Below are 18,878 nucleotides of genomic sequence, written 5' to 3'. Positions count from 1 at the left end.
CTGCCTTCTAGATGGTAATTGCACACTCTGGAGAGTTTTAAAAAGCTTTGGAACACCATTCCTTCCCTCCTCCCTCCTTCCCTCATCTCCTGTAAGACTCGCTAATCCCTACTTTTATTCCACCAGTATGATTCATATTGTTTGAATAACTTTAGTTTTACTCATGTAAAAACTCTGCAAATATTTACCTCTGCTTTGGTGATCGCAGCAGGCTGTCAACTGTAGAGAACTTGGTGTCTTTGGAACTGGAGTTCCTATTACCTGTCATTCTGCAAATATTCCGTGCAGCAAAGGAATTATTCCCAGTTTGAGTATTACCTGTTTACCAGCTGATATTTAGTTCCTGGATAAGTTGGCTCTGGCGGTCGTTCCTCAAAAAAAAAGAATAGTTGCAGTGTGAAGTTGATTAACCTGAGCTGGAAGACAACTGAAGAGAAAATGAAAGTTGTGTTAAAGATGGCACTAAGTAGAAAATTAAAAAAAATTAAAGGACTTTTATCTTCATCCTAGAAAATTTTCATCATAGAAAAATATTCCTTGTTTGTTGGATACTCCCATCAAATTTCTAGCGAAAAAGCTCCAACAATTTAGAGAATTATTTGGGAAGTCCTTTAGTACATGTAAGATGAAAGGTTTAGGTATTACCTACTGTGTTCAGTGAAGCCATGCTGATCAGAGGCTCCCAGATCAGTTTGTATTCCTTAATATCTTGTGCTTTTCATTAGCTCCTCTTGCTTATTGAAATCTTTCTTAAATGCTCTATGCAGTCTTTCTGACTGTAGTATTGAAAAAAGAAAACTCTAAAGGAGGAGCCAAAAAGCAGAGGGGTGGGAAAACTCTTGAGGTGTTTTAGTTTGTCATCATAGCGTGATAATCTTTTTTTCAAGTTGCTTCAAAGGATCTCTTTTGGATGACTTTCAACAGCTGGCATTTTTAAGTGCCTCTTGGCTGTAGGATGCTGCGGAAAGACTGCGGTTTAAACTTTGTAAGAACTCTAAGTATGTGTAAAATTCTGCAGATTAATTCTCAGCCAATGAATAGCATGATCTGTGGATTATCACTGTAGTAAATCTCTACTTGCCTGCTCTGCATGGACTTTTTGTCCATAGTTCAGATGTTTTTTGTAGCATTCGTTGGAGCTGCAGCTTCATTTTATGGAAGGGGTTCTTTCAGTGGTGCTGTACTGGTGCCAGTGCTGGACAGTGCTGTGTAGAGGCAATCTGGGCCTTTACAGGTATAAAACCCAAGCACCAGAACAGTAAGTTTAGCCTTACTTAAAGTATGTCAGAGGCATTGAGTCCTCTACTAAACTACGCCTACTTTGTACCCTTCCTGGTATGGATTTGGATTTTAGAACTGCGTATATTTAGTTCCAGGAATGTATGCTTTGATGACGAGAATGGGTATGTGGTATAAAACTAGAGGCACGTATTGCTATTACTTGCTTGCCCTTTTTTGCTGCTTTTGTTGTAGGGCTGGAAGTCCAGCCAGCTAGCACGTAGTATCCTTATTTCCTCTGTTAATTTGGTTGTTTGGGTTGTTTAGCTTTTCCTTTACAGGAGTCATTAAGAGTCAGGCTTTGCATATGCTTGCCTCAGGGTCAAGAGAAAATCATTCATCTGGAGCCCAGGGATCTGACCTCAAGAGAAGAGTAATTCACTCCCTGTTAATAACTGTGAGAATTCACTGTGGGACCTGAGCAGAGCAAGGGCCATGGCAGCAGAAGTAAGGTTTGAAACAAGAGTGTGAAATAAGTCTGGTGTTAGGAAGACTGGGCTAGTCTGTAATGTAACAGGTGAGAAATCATTCCATTCCACTGACACTGTTTTCCAGCACTAAATTAGAATGAATGGTTCATGAGATGTCTGTTAGGGCTGTTCACTCTCTGCTTAGCGCTTTGTCACAGATTCACAGAGGGGTTGAGGTTGTAAGGGACCTCTGGAGTTCATCTGGTCCAAACGCCTGGCTTAAGCAGGGCCACCTAGGGCTGATTGGGGCCAGTTGGCAAGTTCCATATCATAGAATCACAGAGTGGTTTGGGTTGAAAGGCACCTTTAAAGATTACCCAGTTCCAACCCCCTCACCATGGGCAGGGACATCTTCCACTAGACCAGGTTGCTCAGAGCCCCGTCCAACCTGGCCTCAAACACTTCCAGGGATGGGGCATCCACAGCTTTTCTTGGCAACCTGTGCCAGGCCTTCACCACCCTTACAAGAATTTCTTCCTAATATTTAATCTAAGCCTACTCTTTTTCATTCAAAACCATTACCCCTTGGCATTGTAAAAAGTCCCTCTCCATGTTTCTTGTGGGCTCCCTTCAGGTACTGGAAGGCTGCAATTAGGTCACCCTGAAGCTTTCTCTTCTCCAGCTGAACAATCCCAGTTCTTTCAGCCTTTCCTTGTGGCAGAGGTTCTGATCCCTCTAATCATCTTGATGGCCCTTTATGTTTCTGTTCTTGAGGAAAAAAAAAAAAGACTTAACACAAAAATTGTTGCAACTTAATAGGTGCTTTGAAATATCTTGTTAATTCTATCATCTTGTATTAAAATAAAGTGGAGTCTTTCTACACTAGGGAATAGGGATAAGGTAAACCTACAAGATGCAAAGATATGTTGCTGTGTGTCTACTTACTGGCACATGTTAATATTAAAAAAACCCAACTAACTAAACATGTACAGAAACACGAGTCTTTTCTGCTTCATTGCTCATGAACATCAGGGCTCAGTTAAGAACAGCTCAAAGTATCACCTTTGTTGTCACGTGCAGCAGCTACCTTGCTGAAAGGAAACAGGCACTGGCAATAGGGATTTTTCTTAAGAAGAGACAAAAAATTAGGAAACTTCTGTTTATATTCCAGGATGAATGTGTTTATAAGATGTCAAACCAAGTTTCTAGCAATATCTCTTTGAAACTGTAAAGATCCTGATTCTTTAAGGTGATAAGCTTTGGGATGTGTGCCAGATTTCTTATATCAAAGTATTATTTTTAGCTTTTGCTTAAATTATTGTGATTAAAAATAGAGATATCTATAAATTTGAATATTAAGTACTATCAGTGTATGTATCTGACAGAAGTTATTCTATTAGCTTTGTCTGGGACCACATACAGACTGTGTACTTTCTTGTTTCTGTGTAGCATACAAAATGATTCCTAGTATATCTTTGATCATTTTGAAATGCAGTTATAGTTGGTTTTATAAATTTGGTTCAGTGCAGACACTTCCCTTCATCTCTTGATTGTTTGTAATAGAATTTTAAAAATACTTGTCAACACTTGAGCCATATTTGGTCGTATTTTTTTCACTCTTCACAGCATATGGACTGTCACTTTCAGTTTTGCTGTGACAGTTCACTTGGGTTCTCAGTTTAATTTATAAAAAGTAGGTGAATGCACTCTTAGCAAATGTAGATCGAGGCTTGACAACCAGCTCTACCTTAATCTTTCTCTGTGCTATAAAAGGCATCATATTGTTTCATCTCCAAAGCAGTGTCCTTCTTCCTTTGGATTCATTCTCTTTAGAGGAGTGCAGCATGTCTCTTCAACTTGAGATCTCCATTTGAAAGACACATACCAGCTTGCAGAGTTGAAGGGGCCCGTTCCTGTGCCTTTGATCCTGTCAAGAAGTCCAGGTATCTCTAGAAGCAACCATGTCCTGATTAACTGGAGAGTGCTAGACTGAACCAGCTGTATTGGTTTAGGGAGAGGACTGTCTGCCCTAACTATACTTTTTGAAAGGGTGCATGAGAAAGGAACTAAAATTAAAATCCTGTTTCCAGTGTTTATTCAGTCTGGATTATCAACTGTAGGAAGGCTGAATGAGGGTCAGAAGGATATGAGCACCATCATCTGTTTTATCAGCTAAAGATGTCTCATTTTTGTAGAAATAATGCTGTAGACACTTGCACTAATCTTATCCTAGCAGCTGAAGAATTCCAGACTTTGATACCCATCTGTACCTTGTATGTGAGATTTGAGTCAGGCTGATTAAAGGTAGATGTAAACCTGACTCATCTGTGTGCACCAGTGGATGCAAAATCAAGTGTGAACATGGTACATGTAATAAGTAAATTAGACTGTTCAAAGTAAGCAGAGTTTAAAAAGCTTGTAGGAAAGTGAGGGGGGTGGTGGTATTTGGAAAATGTCACACGTTTAAACCTTGAGTCATAACTTTAAGGCTTCTTAAATTATTTTGTAACACAAAAAAGCAGTGTGTCTAAGACAGTGAAGTTATTTCACAGATGTCAAGACAAAGTACATATTCTTTACTTTGTTTATATTATTTTCCTTGGGAACCCAATATTTTAGTGAATTTGTTAAAAAGAAAAAAGACTTCAGTCCCAAACACAGCTTGATGTGCTGCACATACCAAAAAAGTCCATTTAAAGTCACACAAGGGGGCCTGGTTTTCAATGACAGGAGGCAGGAAATTTAGTGTTCCTGACTGAAATTCCATCTCCAGTTCATACTCCTGTAGCCTGGTGTTGTGGCATATGGGGTGTGCTTGACCCTTTATTTCTTTCTCCAGCAAAAATGATACAGGTCTCCACAGGAGTTTCAACCAAGTCTGTCTGACTTGTAACTTTGCAGTTCTGAGTGCTTAAATATCAACAGGCAGGTTCTTGGAAAGCATGTAAAGGATCTTATTTAAGTTAGCTGATCTTCCAAATTTTTTGTACATCTGATGCCTACTTACTTTTCTTTTTTTTTTTGACAAATGAAAGGTAACCGTCTTGTCTGATTGCAGTGATCAGAGACCTGGCTTTCCAGAACAACACTTTACAGAGCTGTTTTTTGAAAAAAAAAAAAAAGTATTTTTGAGTTGGTTGTACCAAATTATTCACGCAGAATGCAGGGACCTTCAGTTTGGTAGGAAGTTAGATGCTGCTGTACCTGGTCACAACACTTGTTCTGAGGACAGAAAGATGGAATTGATTCTCAAAAAGCTGCAGCGAAAAGCTCAGTTGTGGGAAGCAGAAATCTGACAAAATGTTGGCTTGTGGAAGACACAAGCTGGCCTTACAGGCGCGCTCTGAGAGGGAAGTGATGGCAGATCAGTTAGTGGAAAAAACTTACTGTAGGTTGATGATGACCAGGTAAGTAAAACTCACTGGGGACAAGTCTCCAGAGAAAGTCTGTCCTTTAAGCAAAAGCAGACAAGCAGTGAAAGATGTGTGAGCCCTGCACTGTGCTGAAGGCACCAGGGAGCTGCAAGATGCATCTGCACTGTGTGGTTAGGAGAGGAGAGAAGGGTGGGTTCTCACAGAGAAAAAAGTTCAGGCGTAAAAAGAACTATAATCAAAGACACTAAAGAAATCCTCATGTAAAGACAGAAGCCAAGACTTTGAAAGTAGGAGGTTAACCTGAGGTGCACAGTCTGTATTTATGCATGCAGGTGCTAGATCAGAAGGGACAAGCAACCAGTTATTTCAGTGAGAACTTCTGGACGTGCAAGCTTTGGAATTCTACTCTTTCTTAATTGCTTGTGTATGAGCTTAACAGCTCATAGTTAAACCTCCTTTTTTCCCTTCCCCCTCTCTTTCTAATTTTTTACTAAACCTTGGCTACACAGGCTATATGTTGGCTTTAATTCTTTCCCTCCCCCTTGTAGGAGGATGATTGACTTGTTTTATCACTTCAGAGCCTGTAATAGTGCACAAGCAGCTTTTAATCTTTAATTGAGGTAGATGCATCTAAATATGTTGTGTTCTGAGGAAGGCTTTCTAAGTATCTCGCTGGTGCAAACCTCTTCCTGCTTTTTAGAATGTCTCAGGGATAGAAGAAAGTAAGATAAGAAGCAGATAAATGTTGAACTGCAAACAGCAAGTTCTACTGTCTCATTCTTTCTCTCCCATCCCCATCATGTGTGAGGTGGGTGGATGCTCTGTGTGTGGGTTGTGTGGGGTTTTTTGGGGAGAGATTTTAATATCTCTGTTTTGACACTCACTGTAAGCCTTCTGGACCCTTTGCCATTGCCTCAAGCTGAAAGAAAAACAAACAAACAGTTTTGAACTTTATATTCTGCAGTTCTTTTATTGGTGGTTTCTGATATCCTAGAAATAGGTCTCAGTTAAGAGTGAGAAGATGAAGCTTCTCAGCCATTATGGTGGGGTGGGGAGAGAGGAGAGGAGAACTGAATAGTGCCTCGAGGACCAGATTTTCCTGTTACTTCTGTATATGGAGATGCAGTCCAAATGGGTACTGTGAAGTTGACCATTTAACTTTTTGCCTTGGAATTTTTTTTTATGTATTTTCAGTAAATTCAGTTTGTATGTAGTGCTTTCTCTTCCTTCCCCCCTCTGCACCCTGGATCCCAGGAAACATACTCTGGAATTAACAAGTGCTTTGTAGTTTCACTTCCTCATTTCTCTTTACTTATCAGCCATCCAAAACATTCAGAAACTGAGTTGTACAAGAAAATTCTTCTGATGTTTGCCTTTACACACTGCTATTAATAGGGGATCTTGGTGCCTTCTATAATTACCGATGAAGTGTTTGAGTACCCTCAAATCTAAATGGACATTGTGGCACAGTGGGAGTGTGGAGGCTTGGAAAAGAATTCTGAAACAGCTCAGAAAAAGTATTCCTTGTGCAGAATTTAAACAAAGTTTGTATTATGAGAGGTGTTCATGTGCTATAACTTTTGCTCTCAGTAGATCCTTGTGGCTGTTTTACAGACTTCAAAAAAAATGAAGCAAATGGGTTATTTATCTGGATCTTGCAGGCATATAATCTGTGGGCTGCTGCTGCTGGTATTTTTGTGGGGAAGGTGAGAAGGACCTTATTTAAATAAGAGGCTCCTTGTCAGGGACTTCAGCTTCTAGAACTGAGTGTCTAGTATGTTCAAAATGCTGCCAGTATGGATAGAGCCTTCTGCTCTTAACAGAAGTGTTATTGTAGAGATGCTGTTTCTCTTGCCTGTGTCAGCAACAGGGTACTTTCTCTTCTGTGCCTGTGTGCTAATTTATGCCATTGCTAGCTTGCCATATCCCAGATTCTTATCTGCACTGAACTAGGCTCTACTTCGAATCCAAATGGTTGTGACTTCACATTATAAATGCAGGATTTTTTTGTTAGGCCTTTTTTGCTTTCTGGTTTTTTTTTCCTACTAATATAATCACAGGAAAAATGGTTATCAAGGTCAGTTTGTATAGATATACTGGGAGTGTTTTCCGGTTCCAACAAAATAAGCTTATTTCCTGCAGTATTTCAAACCTGAGTATGAGTGAGTGTCCGTAAAACTTCACACATATGGGTTGCAGTAGTGCATTGTTGCTTTGTGCCTCAGTGGTGGAAGCCTTACCAACCAGAATCTGCTTCTAGCATCAGGCAACCAGTTGAACATTAAATTTTGATTGAGTGAAATGACAGGAAAGGGCTAAATTCAGCGTGCTGTGACCATAAGAGCTGTTGGAATTAGAGAATTAAAGGAAGACAAATCTTGCCATATTCTTTTCCATGCCAACACTTGAATGTCTGGAATGCAACAAATGGTTTTCATTACAGCTCCTTCCTGAGTTAGTGCATGTTAATTCTTGTTTGCCCTTATAAAAGAAGCCTTGCCTGTACATGCCTTTTCAGCAGGAGGAGCCAGTGGATCAATCAATGCCACAACTGACACAGAAGAAGAAACAGAGGTAGATCTGTTGCGTTTCTTGGCTTTTGGTTCTGAGTTCTGATGAGTAACCAGGCAATGGCAGTTGCCTGAGGAAGCTTGCTCTCTCCTCTCTGAATAGCTGACACCTTTTTAACTTTATTTTAATCCTGTAATGGTTAAGTCCTTTAAAGAAAATACATCCTTTTTATTAAATAAATGAATCTTTTGTGTTGGTTTAAAAGCAGAAGACAAATTGACTTTAGGTTAAAAGACTTGGGTTTTCCCCTTCATTTTCAGCAACTGAGGAGCAGGAAGATAAACTAGCCTTTAGATGAAGACTTTTGGATTTGCTTCTACCCTTTCAATCAGGCTGTTTTTCCAAGCCACTTGTGCCCCTCTGATCCCTCATGAAAAAGTTTGAGCTTTGTTCTGAAATATGTTTGCTTCACCTGTGCATTCTCTTTCAGTACATGTGGTTTTCTCCTTGGAAACATTAGTTGACCTGCTGACCCAAAGTATACTTGTGCAGCCCAAATTCAGTATCCAACTTGTTCTGTTTCAATGTTTAACTTATTTTGTTTAGTTCAATCAATGTGTTAGCTATTTAGTGGCAATGGAAGGCTACTGCTCAGAGGTGAGATGGTTGTGTACATTTTTAAATTATGGGATTTTTAATTAGTGGAGGGGTATGAAACAACTTCAAACTTAAAAAAAAAGGTCAATTTAATCTGATAGTCAACCTCAGTGTATCAACTTGTAGTATCTTACGTTGTAGTTTTGAACATCCTGATACTGTCTTTCTTTTCCAGTTCTGCACAGTTGAAGCTAATGAAAACAGTTGGGGGAAATCAGAAAATTTCCAGTCCTCCCACTGTAGCTAATTATGCCAGTTGTGACAGAAGGGTAGATTGGCTTCTTGTCTTGCAGCCAGAAGCCTTCAGAGTAGTGGCTTAGAGAGTGCTGAGTGTGACAGATGACTGTTAAACGTGTGACATCTGAAGGTTGGGTTGTGTCTTCCTTGAAATGGATGGTTTAAAACTGGTCTTAAACTTCTACAGAAAGCTAAGTGAAAAGCTCTCAACTTTCTTTTATTAGACATGAGAGTTACCTTCTTACTTCCAGCATTAGAAATGATAAAAATATGGAAGCTCTGTCTCTTGACACTCTCAAATGCATTTGTTGACAGCATCTGCAATACTGTTATTTTGCTTTCCCAGTCTCCCTTCAGAGTCCAACTTCTTGGTCTGGTTTTTGCTTTGACATCTGTTTCTCCATGCTGAAGGTGCTAATGCCACAATTCTAGTTTCTCTTTCCTTCTGCTTCTCTGCCTGTCTCTTCAGTGGGCTTCTGCAGTATATTCATTCGTTGCTATCTCAGTGTTTGTGTTCTGGGTCCCTGTAGCTCCCACTCTTTACTTACCTCGTTTGGTCAGTCACCTTAAATGCACTCTCCACACCTGCTTTTCTTAACCACGTAATGCATTGTCTTTGGTAACATTTGGGCTACAGCATAGGGGTGTCTTGTAGTTACTTGTTGCTTTTTGAATGGCAAGCAGTGACATTAAAAGTCGTCTAAATAGCAGGCCAACTTTTTTTCTTGCTTTCCTGTGCAGTATCTGATGGCTTATTTATATCAGACCTACAAATTGAAACAGTGTTGTTTCTCAAAATAGCATTGAAAACTCTTTGCAATTCCCATCAGTCTTCCCCCTCAGACTTGACAATATTTGGTGTCTTTGTTTTTGAGCCATAACTGCTGAAATTGTGTGAATTTGGTGTGCCTTTTCTTTAAAAGCTTCTAGTTCTCATATTAGTATTTAAACTTTTCTTTTGAATTCTGAAGCTAAAATCTGACAGCTGAAGTTCATCATTAGTCTCCTGAAATGAAGCATGTAATGCTATGTGTGAGTACTGTCATACTCTGAATTTCAATCCATTCCATATTTCATGTGCTTGAGTCTGATAACGTGACTGCAAGTGTCTTGCAAGGCAACAGTCCTATTACACTGTTCCTAGGTTTAAAGTAACATGTTTCCCTATCCCTTTGTGCAGGAAAGGGTTATATAGTGCTGCTTCTGCATTTCTTAGCAGTAAACTATAACATCAGAAACCTCTTCAAGACTCTTTGATCCAGAAAGCATCTGTGCTTGGCTGAGCTTCTGAGTAATGTGTCCTTCAAAGAAGCTACTGCCCTCTTTCCTCATAAGATTTGGGAGAGGTATAAGAAATGGAGTTTTGCAGAACTTTCATTCTAGCAAAAAAAGTGTGAACTCCTACCTCAGAATTTTTTTGGAAAGAATATTTCTGTGGGCTGAGATGCCAGGATCTTTTAAACCAACATTTCGTTTGCTCTGAGTTGTAGTAAATGCAAAAATAAACAACCTATAGCGATTACTTTCAGACTCTGGCAAGCAGATAAACTGACTGCTGGTATCCTGTTACGTGACAAAAAGCTAGCAGGAGGAATAATGGGTAGCTGTTTCACTGCAACCTGATGATGGAGAGTTTGAAAAGGTCTGAACACTGCTCCGTTTAGCTCTGAGGTCTCTATGAAATGTAGCGTCCTTTGCTTTCATTGTCTTAGCCCCATCAGATCTCTGCTCCAATTGCTTGTACACTTATGCAATGGCTGTTGTTGTTGTAGTAGAATAATGCTTTGAGATGATGTGTGTGCCGCAGTCTTACTGTACCAGCACTGAAATGTTTCAGGGACAAAACAAAATCCAGTGTTCTCTTTGGGAGAGGTGCATTTACTATCCTTCAGGATATTCTTGCCACAAAGAGCTGGTTTGTGCCAGTAAGAGACTGGGAACAAGTATTTTTTTTCTTTCAGTTGCCCTGGCATTTAGGAAATAATGTTCATAATTCTGTGTCTGTTCTGAAAAGGCATCGTTGAAGGGCTCTGAAAAAAATAGGCCATCAGGCTGGCTGTTTGCATTATCAGCCTGAATAACCAGAAGAATTAAATTACTTACATGACACTGAGGAAGCACTGAACTCTGTGTGGTGCTTGCCTTAGGGATAATTTGGGATTCTGTATGCAAATATTACCTGCTGGTCAGCTAAAACCTGAGATCAACTGGAGTATCAAACGTGTCTTATAGGAAAGTCTTAGTTCGGTTGTTCTCTTGATGATTAGTCTCCTGTCTTTCATGGAGGTACACTAGAATGTAGAGCCAAAGCCAGACTCACATCTCTAATAAATGAGGTCTGTGCACTTGCTGGGTGGCAGTTTTGGATAGGAGGCCTAGAGGGTTTTGTAGATGTGCTGGAGACAGGTTTGAGTCCTGCTTTTGCAGCTCATCCATATTTGTGTCCTCTGTGTGTGTCAGCCTTCGGCCACTCCATGTTAGAGTTGAGTCCTTGCAGTTGAGTGAATGACCCTGCAAGCCAATTTGACTGGAAGAGTGCTGGGAGAATAGATATATTGGATGCACTTTGCTAATATGGCAGCAATGGATCAAATCTGTAGGCTGCTGTATTGAGAAGGAAAGTAAGAGCATGCTCGATATAGTAGCCAGCTGTTGTCCCATTTCAGTGTGTCAATACTCTTATGGGCTGCTTGTTTATTAGCACTTCTGGAGCCATTTGTGTCATGGTGTGGCACAGACTAGAAAATAGAAGCTGAGCCAGTGATTCTCTTCCCCCTCACATTGTCTTGCCAATGAATTTAAGTATGGTAGTGCTATATGGGTGGTCTGTTGTCTGTTACTGCCCTGTCAGAAAGGTGAAATGGTTTGGGGTAATTGCTAAGTGTCACTCTATAACTGGGTTATCCAGCTTGGAGCTTTGGTGCCTTCTGTTCCAGGTTGATCTGTATAGTTCAGATGCGAACATACCTGGACAAGAAGTGCTGTTCACACTTTCCCAGGGAGGCTGGAAATATATTAGAAGTTATCGTAGAAGTCTTATTCACCACTTTTTCCTTAAGCATGGTAGCAAGTTATGACTTAAAAAAATATAAATCTAATTTTATTGAGCGTGTTTTTTTCTTGAGTGCCCTATAAGGTCATCTAGCTCCCTTAGGGGTTCAGATAAAAGCAATGAGAAAGATCAAAGCTGGAAAAGCTCAAAGCAGCATTGTTTCCAACACTGAACCAGGTTGGCTGCAGCTCTGGTTGGTCTTGAAAATCTCCAAGGATGGAGATTGCATAGTCTCAGACTGACCTGTTCCAGAGCTGCTCCACTCTCCTGGCACACGTACTCCTAGCACAAGGAACAGGTTGTTTTGGAGAGAGAGGGGTCATGCCCTGGACTGCCGGTGAAATGTGCTGCTGTGCATGGGCTGGGATGAACCCCATTCCCAAGGGATGCGCAGTGGAATCCCTTCCCAGTGAGCTCTGTGTCAGTTAAAATTGCTTTGTGCCTCCTCTGCCTGAATGCTTTTGCCACCTTAGTTACTTATGGAACTTGTGTATCTGCTGAAAAGGTTTTCAAAATTAACTGGTGAGCTCAGCAAAAGGAAGAAACTATTCAGGAGGTGAGCTGTGACCCTTGGGCTTGTCTATAGAGTCTGGCTTTGTGTTCTCTTTCCTTGCTATAGCACAGCCTGAGGAGATCATCCATCCACACTCCATTGTGTGTGGTTCATGTTTGCCTTGTGCCCAGGCTCCAAGCCACAAGAAGCCCAACAAAATGCAAGCAAGTTACAAGTTTCTGAAATAACAAAAGCTGCAATTAAGACTTCAGTTTGAACATGATAATGGTGCCACACTGTCATGTGTCATTGTCAGGGTGAATGACACGGGAAAGTACAAAGCCATTTGAGAGAGGGTTGGAGATCTGTCTGGCACAGAGGAGGGAAGTTGGTGCAGCCTGGCACAGTGTTACATGCGTGGGCCAGTCTTGGGAGCAAACTGTCCTGCCTACTTCGCTTGGATTTTCTTGAGAGAAGTCACTGCATTGCTGCCAGGTTTTCCTTCTGGAGAGAGCTACCCTTTCTGCTTGGTTGCTGGTGGGGGACTGGGGCTGGGAGTGAAACAAGAAGCTACTTAAACACGATGTAGCTGCTGGTGTGGTATAAAGGGTCTATACATAAAGCATAAGCTGTGTTTCTGTAATGATTATTTGAGCAGTGGAGCTGCCATGTCTTAACCCTGGCTTATATTACTTAGTGTCATTTAGGTGCTGCTTTGTTTCACTGTCTTTTATAGCATTTATCTTTTACTTAATGTACTTTCCTTTTCATGAGGGCCACCGTTTGATGGGGTTGATTTAGTACTGAACACAGTGGGAATCAGATTGCTGATTAGAACTTGTAGATACAGTAGTGAAAAAAATGGAACTTACAGCAACACATTGTAATATTTTTCTTTGATGCTGTTTCAGTTTAGGGAATTGATATCTGGGAACTTGATCAGGCTCCATGACCTACACTTGGATACTTGTTTGTTGATTTATCCTATATGAGAACCATCTCTTCATCCTTTTTTGCCCTAATTTTCCTCAGGCTGGGAATGAGAGGGTGATATGATATTGTAGGTGTTTCTGAAGGCTCTATTTAAGTACCAGAGTGTTAATGCAGTGGTGGCTGTCACATGCATCTTTAACATAAATGTGTCGATACAGCTGATGAAGGGAGACATTTTCAGCCTCTCTTGATCTGCAAACTTTGTGCCTCTCAAGCCCTTAAGAAAAGAAGTTTTAATACATAACTGAGCTGAGATCACCTGTGTAATTATGAATTTTACATTCCTGTCAAGATATGAAGTTAAATAATTAATTACAAATGTTGCTTTGTCTTTTCAGTACATCAATTGTGGTAACCTGGAACAGCTCTTAGACAGTAACCAGCATCTGCCCTGGACAGTGAGGGTGAAACTGGCTTATGACATTGCTATGGGGGTCAGTTATCTTCACTATAAAGGCATTTTCCACCGAGACCTTACATCCAAGGTACCGTTTATAAACTTAAGAGAACTTTTTAATGAAGGTACTGTAAGTGATTGTTGGGTTTTTTTCCTCTTCCTTTTGGCAGATAACTCTTATTTTATAAGGTGTGATCTAAGACATTTTGAGAAATAAATTGAAACACAGTTTATAGAATTGAAACTTTCCTCAAAACATGTTTGTATGGGAACTAGAGAAATTACTATCCTAAAGGAAGGTCATTCCTTAAATGAGTTCAGCTTGGGATTTCTCAGAAAGCAGCTGCAGGGTTTTTTAGTTCTGAATTGTGGTTCAGTAAAGTATTTAAATCCCTGGATAATTAAGCACAGCAACATAACATTTGGAACAGGTTAATCATATAAAGAACCCAATTGAGAAGATTATGACAAATGCACTTTAAAATCTCCTTGTTGTTTTTGTTTCACAAATCTTCTGTAGGAAGAGTGACCTTTCATTACTAATTCTGTGTTAAGTGTTTCTCTCACTTCTAAAGTCAGTAAGATCAAAAGAGTTTGCCTAAAATGTTCAAATTTCAGAGTTTCTTCCAGAATGATATTTCAGTGGCAGAGTTTTCAATGGACAAAGATGTATTTTTTTAATTACTTTAGTGACAACTTGTATGAATTTATTTGGCTGAAGTAGCCAGCTAATTCAAGCTCGGCAAGAAATATTGACATAGGAGCACTAAGCTCTGTGAACAGATTGTCCCAGTATTCACACTGGGTCTTAGCATACATTGCAGCCTGTTGTGAGGGCTTTGCTGTCCTGTCTGTCCTGTTGTCTGGAGCTGATGAGCTGGTTTAAGCTCACTGGGGACCTGCAATATGACAGAAGTTCTTGAGAAGACTTCATAATGCACTTCAATCAAAAGCATCCAGAAGAATATTATCTGAGTCTAAAAGGAACTGGTTTTTAAGATTAAAAACAGCTTTTAAAAACCACAACACAGTGTGTTTGCAAATGTGAGTGACTACTAGTCCTCCATCCAGTTTTCTTTTTTTTTTTTTTTTAACGTTACCTCAGTGCAGTGTTAAACAGATGTAGAGTGTGCATTTAACCAAAGTGGGGAAAAAAAGTTGAACTGGTGATGAAAGAAGTATTTCAGTGAAGTCATAAAATACTTCCTTGGCTGTTCTTTCAAGAGAGAGGGGCTGAATTCTGCCAAGAAGAATATCAAATTTATGAAAAATGCCCGTACTTGGAGGCACGTCACTTTGACATGATACGCTCAGAAAGCTCCATTTCAGTCACCTTGGAGTGTGCAGAGAAGAGATGCATAAAGATATCTGAAAAGATAACTTGGTGTTCCCCTTTCTTTTTCAGTTCTGGAGGTATTTTAGTACGTTTAAGAGTAGAGTTCCTGCAAGGAGCCAAAGTGCCTAAGGAGAACTTTGTGCCTGCAGCATTTATCATAACACATACTGTGATGGCTAGTCATATGAAAATCCCATTTCCTGGGATCCCTGTGAATGCCTTTGTTCCCAGCTTTACATAACTGTATGCCCTTCTCTGGAGCTGCCCTGCCACTGCTTCAGTGTTATCTATTGTTGAATGCCAATTGTTTGGAAAGTGCACCCGCTGGGAGGGGTTTGTGATGTCCCAGCAACAGCAAACTCATCGGAGGCCACAGGAAGCAGTGAGGTTATTTAAAAACAAATGAACCACATATCAAACCCTAAGAATTTATTAGCAGTTATGCTATATTTGGATTGTTCTTAGCACTAAAGTTATAGTATCTCTGTGGGTCACATTGGAACCTGTCAGGATAAAAGTCTAAGTCATCAGTTTAGAAACTTTCAAATTTCTTGGGTATTTTGGGTTGTTTTCTGTTTGTTTGGGTTTTTTTTAAATTTACTTTTAAAAGTATTTTTTATGTGATGTATGTACTTCCCTTGTTCTGTTTGGGAAGGGAAGTAGATGAAACACCAGGCCTTAAACACCCACCTTAAACAACTTGTGAATTTTATTAGTGTGTTATTGTATTGATGAAATATACTTTAAATCTATTGGACAAATTACTCTCCTTTTGAATCGTAAAGAAGTCACTTTGTTCCAAAGCAAAAAAATTAAGATAACCATAGGAAAAACCTGTCACCAAAATTTTCAGTGCTCAGACTGTGGCTTTTGGCTACTGCTTTGAGGACATGCCTTGTCTTTTACCAGGTTTGTATTGGTGGTAGGATGAGTCATCTTCATTCCTACCAGTAAACAGTTGGGGTGTGAACAAACTGAAGGAAAATGTGATGGACTCTTTCCTTGGGAGAGAAGTTCTGATCTGGATTGAACAAGGGCAGATTCAATACTGTTCTATAGTATACCTTTCTTTGGTAAACTTCAGTAATTGATGTGATGCTTTGGTGTTCAAATGAAAGCAAAGACAAGGATTTAGACCTGCAAAAGTCAGAACAGACAGTGAGCTTGCAGGGTGAGAGAGTGGAGCATTTTTCTAGGAAAATTCTTGGCCTTGACTGAACTGTGAACAGAATGAAACTGAGACTTTCTGTGCAATAATGTCTCCGTGCTTTAACTGTTACCCTTAAGACAATAGCCCACAGCAAACTGTCCCTGTAATATGAATTTTACTATTAAAATTACTTGGATTAATTTAGACCTGTACTTCTGCCTTTTTTTTCTGGAAAATCTCTGATTCCTGGAGCTTCCTGGAGCAGATGGTGTGATACATAAATTTTACTATGTCAGTTATGTCAGCAGAATTGTCTTGCTCTTAGTGTTATATGTGTCTATGTATTTGCATAGCATTTTAAAGAAAAAGTTCCCATCCCCTGCCAATCTGAGATCGAAAAATAAGTGGGTTGGGCCATTAGTCTACAGCAGGGTGATCTCTCTTCCTAATGGTACCGTGTGGAGAGTAGCAGAACAGCATTGATACTGCAGGAGGCCAGAGGGAAGAATGGTAGAGAAGAGTAGATGTAGGTCACTGTAGTCAATGCGACAGCCCAAGGGGATGTCAGCCCTGCCATCCCACCGGTGCCCTTCCCGATGCCCTTCTGTCAAAGAGAGAGGCAGTGCTTGTGAGAAGAGTGTGCTGCCCAGACAGCTGGTACTCACCCCTGTCGTGAGCAGCTCCGTGCTTGGGCTGCTGGAGCTGATCAGGCTGATCTGCCCTGGTTGGTAGTGACAGCCTGGCTTGAATCTGTCAGAAAGTACAAGTGGTCAGACTGGCCTTTTCCAGCCTGCAGAGAGTGGGGGTGTGGGCAGGGTGACTCGTACGCTTTGTAAGCCAAGAAATGTGCTGTCCCCACTTCTGACTTGTCATAAAAAGATTTACGCAGAGATTAAGCCATAGATGGGTTCTGACAGCCTGCCTTATTGGCTCATTCCCTGTCCCCTGTCCATAGCAAACCCTGTGAATTGTTCTTTATTTTGAGCTCGTTGTATGTATTTGCATCCTGGAATCACGAGGATTTTCTTCATCTTTCAGCAATTGTCAAGAAGGTCTGGTTATGAATTTTAACTCTGAAAGTCTTAGTTACAGAAAGTGCAATCGTTAAAACAGAAATCATACTGTGAAACATTGAAAGTGTTTCAATAGAAGCCACTGAATTGTGATATAATTTTTTCTTAATCTGACTTGGTTTTGCAATATTCTGGCTGTTGTAACGTAGAATTAAAATAGCAATGTTTGGGACAGTGCAGGGAAGAAGTGTCCAGCCTGAAAAAAGAATATGGCAATCTTTTTGTACCTCACCCCTCAAAACAAATATCTTACTACTGCACAGTGAGTTTCTTCAACACCTTGTTTACACTGTATTTGCACTGCAGTCAAACCCTGTTCTAGAAGCACTGTTGATTTCCTTGGCAGCTCACACCAGTGACTGCCCTAATACCAGTGAACTTATTCTTACAGTACCTCTGAGATGAGGGTGATGAGTAAACTCAGCCTTATTATGAGACTAAAAGCAAGAATACTGGTGAATGTTGTGTATGTGTTTTAAGACTTTTGTTTGGAGTGTTTGGCATTTTATGTGTTTAAGTTCAAAGCAATATGCTCACTGATCTCAGAGACAATTAGAAGCATTACAGCACTTATAAAATAGTCAGGTTTGACCTCTGGAAGCAGAGAATGTTACTAATCTTGTGTGCCCTCTGAAAAATTGTGTTAAAGTAGCTTCTTTGTCACAGACTCCTCCTGTGATGCTGAGGAAGGCCAGAGTCCAGATCCCCGGGCAACACTGCAATAGTCTTAACCACAAGACAGAAGAGCTTTATTTGCAACCCAGGCTTTCTTTTTCATCTCTTCCCAGCCTTTCTGTCACCCTGCTGTTTATGTGGGAAGAGTGACCAGGGTCCTGAAAATAGTGGTCCAAGTGTTTTATGTACAGCCCCAATTCACCATCAGTGTGAATCCATTGTGTGCACTAAAACACATGGATGCCAGGTGGAAAACTGTGTGATCGTGTAATTAAGGATATTACCTTAATGTGTATGCATAAGGGGAAGAAGGAAAGTTGTTACAGGAAGTTTTACATCCCATCTTTTTTGCAATATTATTATTTTGATCCAGAGTTTTTGTATGCAACTTCCTACCAGTTTCAGAAACAATGGAAGAAAGTGACATGATGCACTTCACCTTAGGGTTGGAAACCATGATATTCATGATGAAGGTGTTTGTTGCTTCATGAAGTAACATGAAGTATTTTTAATTTGTATTTGCTGCTACTGTTAATTAATATTACTAAAACACATTGCATGTTTTTGGTGTGGAAGAGGAATAGAGAGAGGGACAGGAGAGATGCCTTGGCAGTGAGAAGTGAACATCTCGGAGTCTGCCCATTTTTCCAAGACTGATCATACCTACTCTATTACTACTCAATCCTTTTTCCTGGTGTACAATGCCAGCCTCTGGTTAGGCTTTTCATCCTTGTTCATAGGCTTTTTCTTTTCTTTTTACTCCCAGTTCCTGCCCATCAACCTTATTGATCAATCTCCTTGTCTGGCTGACTGCATTTACCCTCTTCCTGTTGCTCCCCCTTGATGCTTTATCCAAGCAATCTTTCTGTGTTCTGGTCTTTAGTTTGTTCAGCCATTTCTAGCTCTCCCCATGTTCTGCTGCTCCAGGTTAGCTCTGATCCCTGCCACCACCACCTGTTTGCTGTACTTGCAGTTCTTATGTCCTTGTAATAGTATTTGGGGGTTTTCCCTTATATCAGGAGCCTTGCTTAAGACCCTGATCTTGGTCCCTGCCAGGCCCTGGCTTGGACTCATCCTCTTTCTTGTCACCTTAGTCACTCAAATTCCTCATGCAGCATGTGCCTGTCCCAGCCTACTCTTTGCAGCAGTGGCAAAAGATGCATCTTACACAGAGGTCTCATCATGTTTCAAGTTGAGAACATGCCAGATTTGGTATGATACCACAGGCTAACATTTTAAGGA

The 18,878-nt window shown here is 40.4% G+C and overlaps 1 protein-coding gene across 5 annotated transcripts in view; it reads left to right on the top strand.

Annotated features, from left to right (window-relative positions):
* Positions 1 to 18,878, top strand: part of TESK2 (testis associated actin remodelling kinase 2) — a 111,621-nt gene that overhangs the window by 73,067 nt on the left and 19,676 nt on the right. For all 5 annotated transcript variants that reach the window (XM_051808125.1, XM_051808108.1, XM_051808118.1 and 2 more), the window contains one exon: positions 13,344 to 13,490. In XM_051808125.1, the coding sequence (XP_051664085.1) occupies positions 13,344 to 13,490 (147 nt within the window). The remainder of the gene's footprint in view (positions 1 to 13,343; positions 13,491 to 18,878) is intronic.

Source organism: Manacus candei, unplaced genomic scaffold (genome assembly GCF_025592945.1).
Source record: "Manacus candei isolate 608988 ecotype Guabito, Panama unplaced genomic scaffold, ASM2559294v1 h1tg000005l, whole genome shotgun sequence".
NCBI lineage: Eukaryota > Metazoa > Chordata > Aves > Passeriformes > Pipridae > Manacus > Manacus candei.
This window is presented reverse-complemented; position numbering and strand designations above follow the sequence as displayed.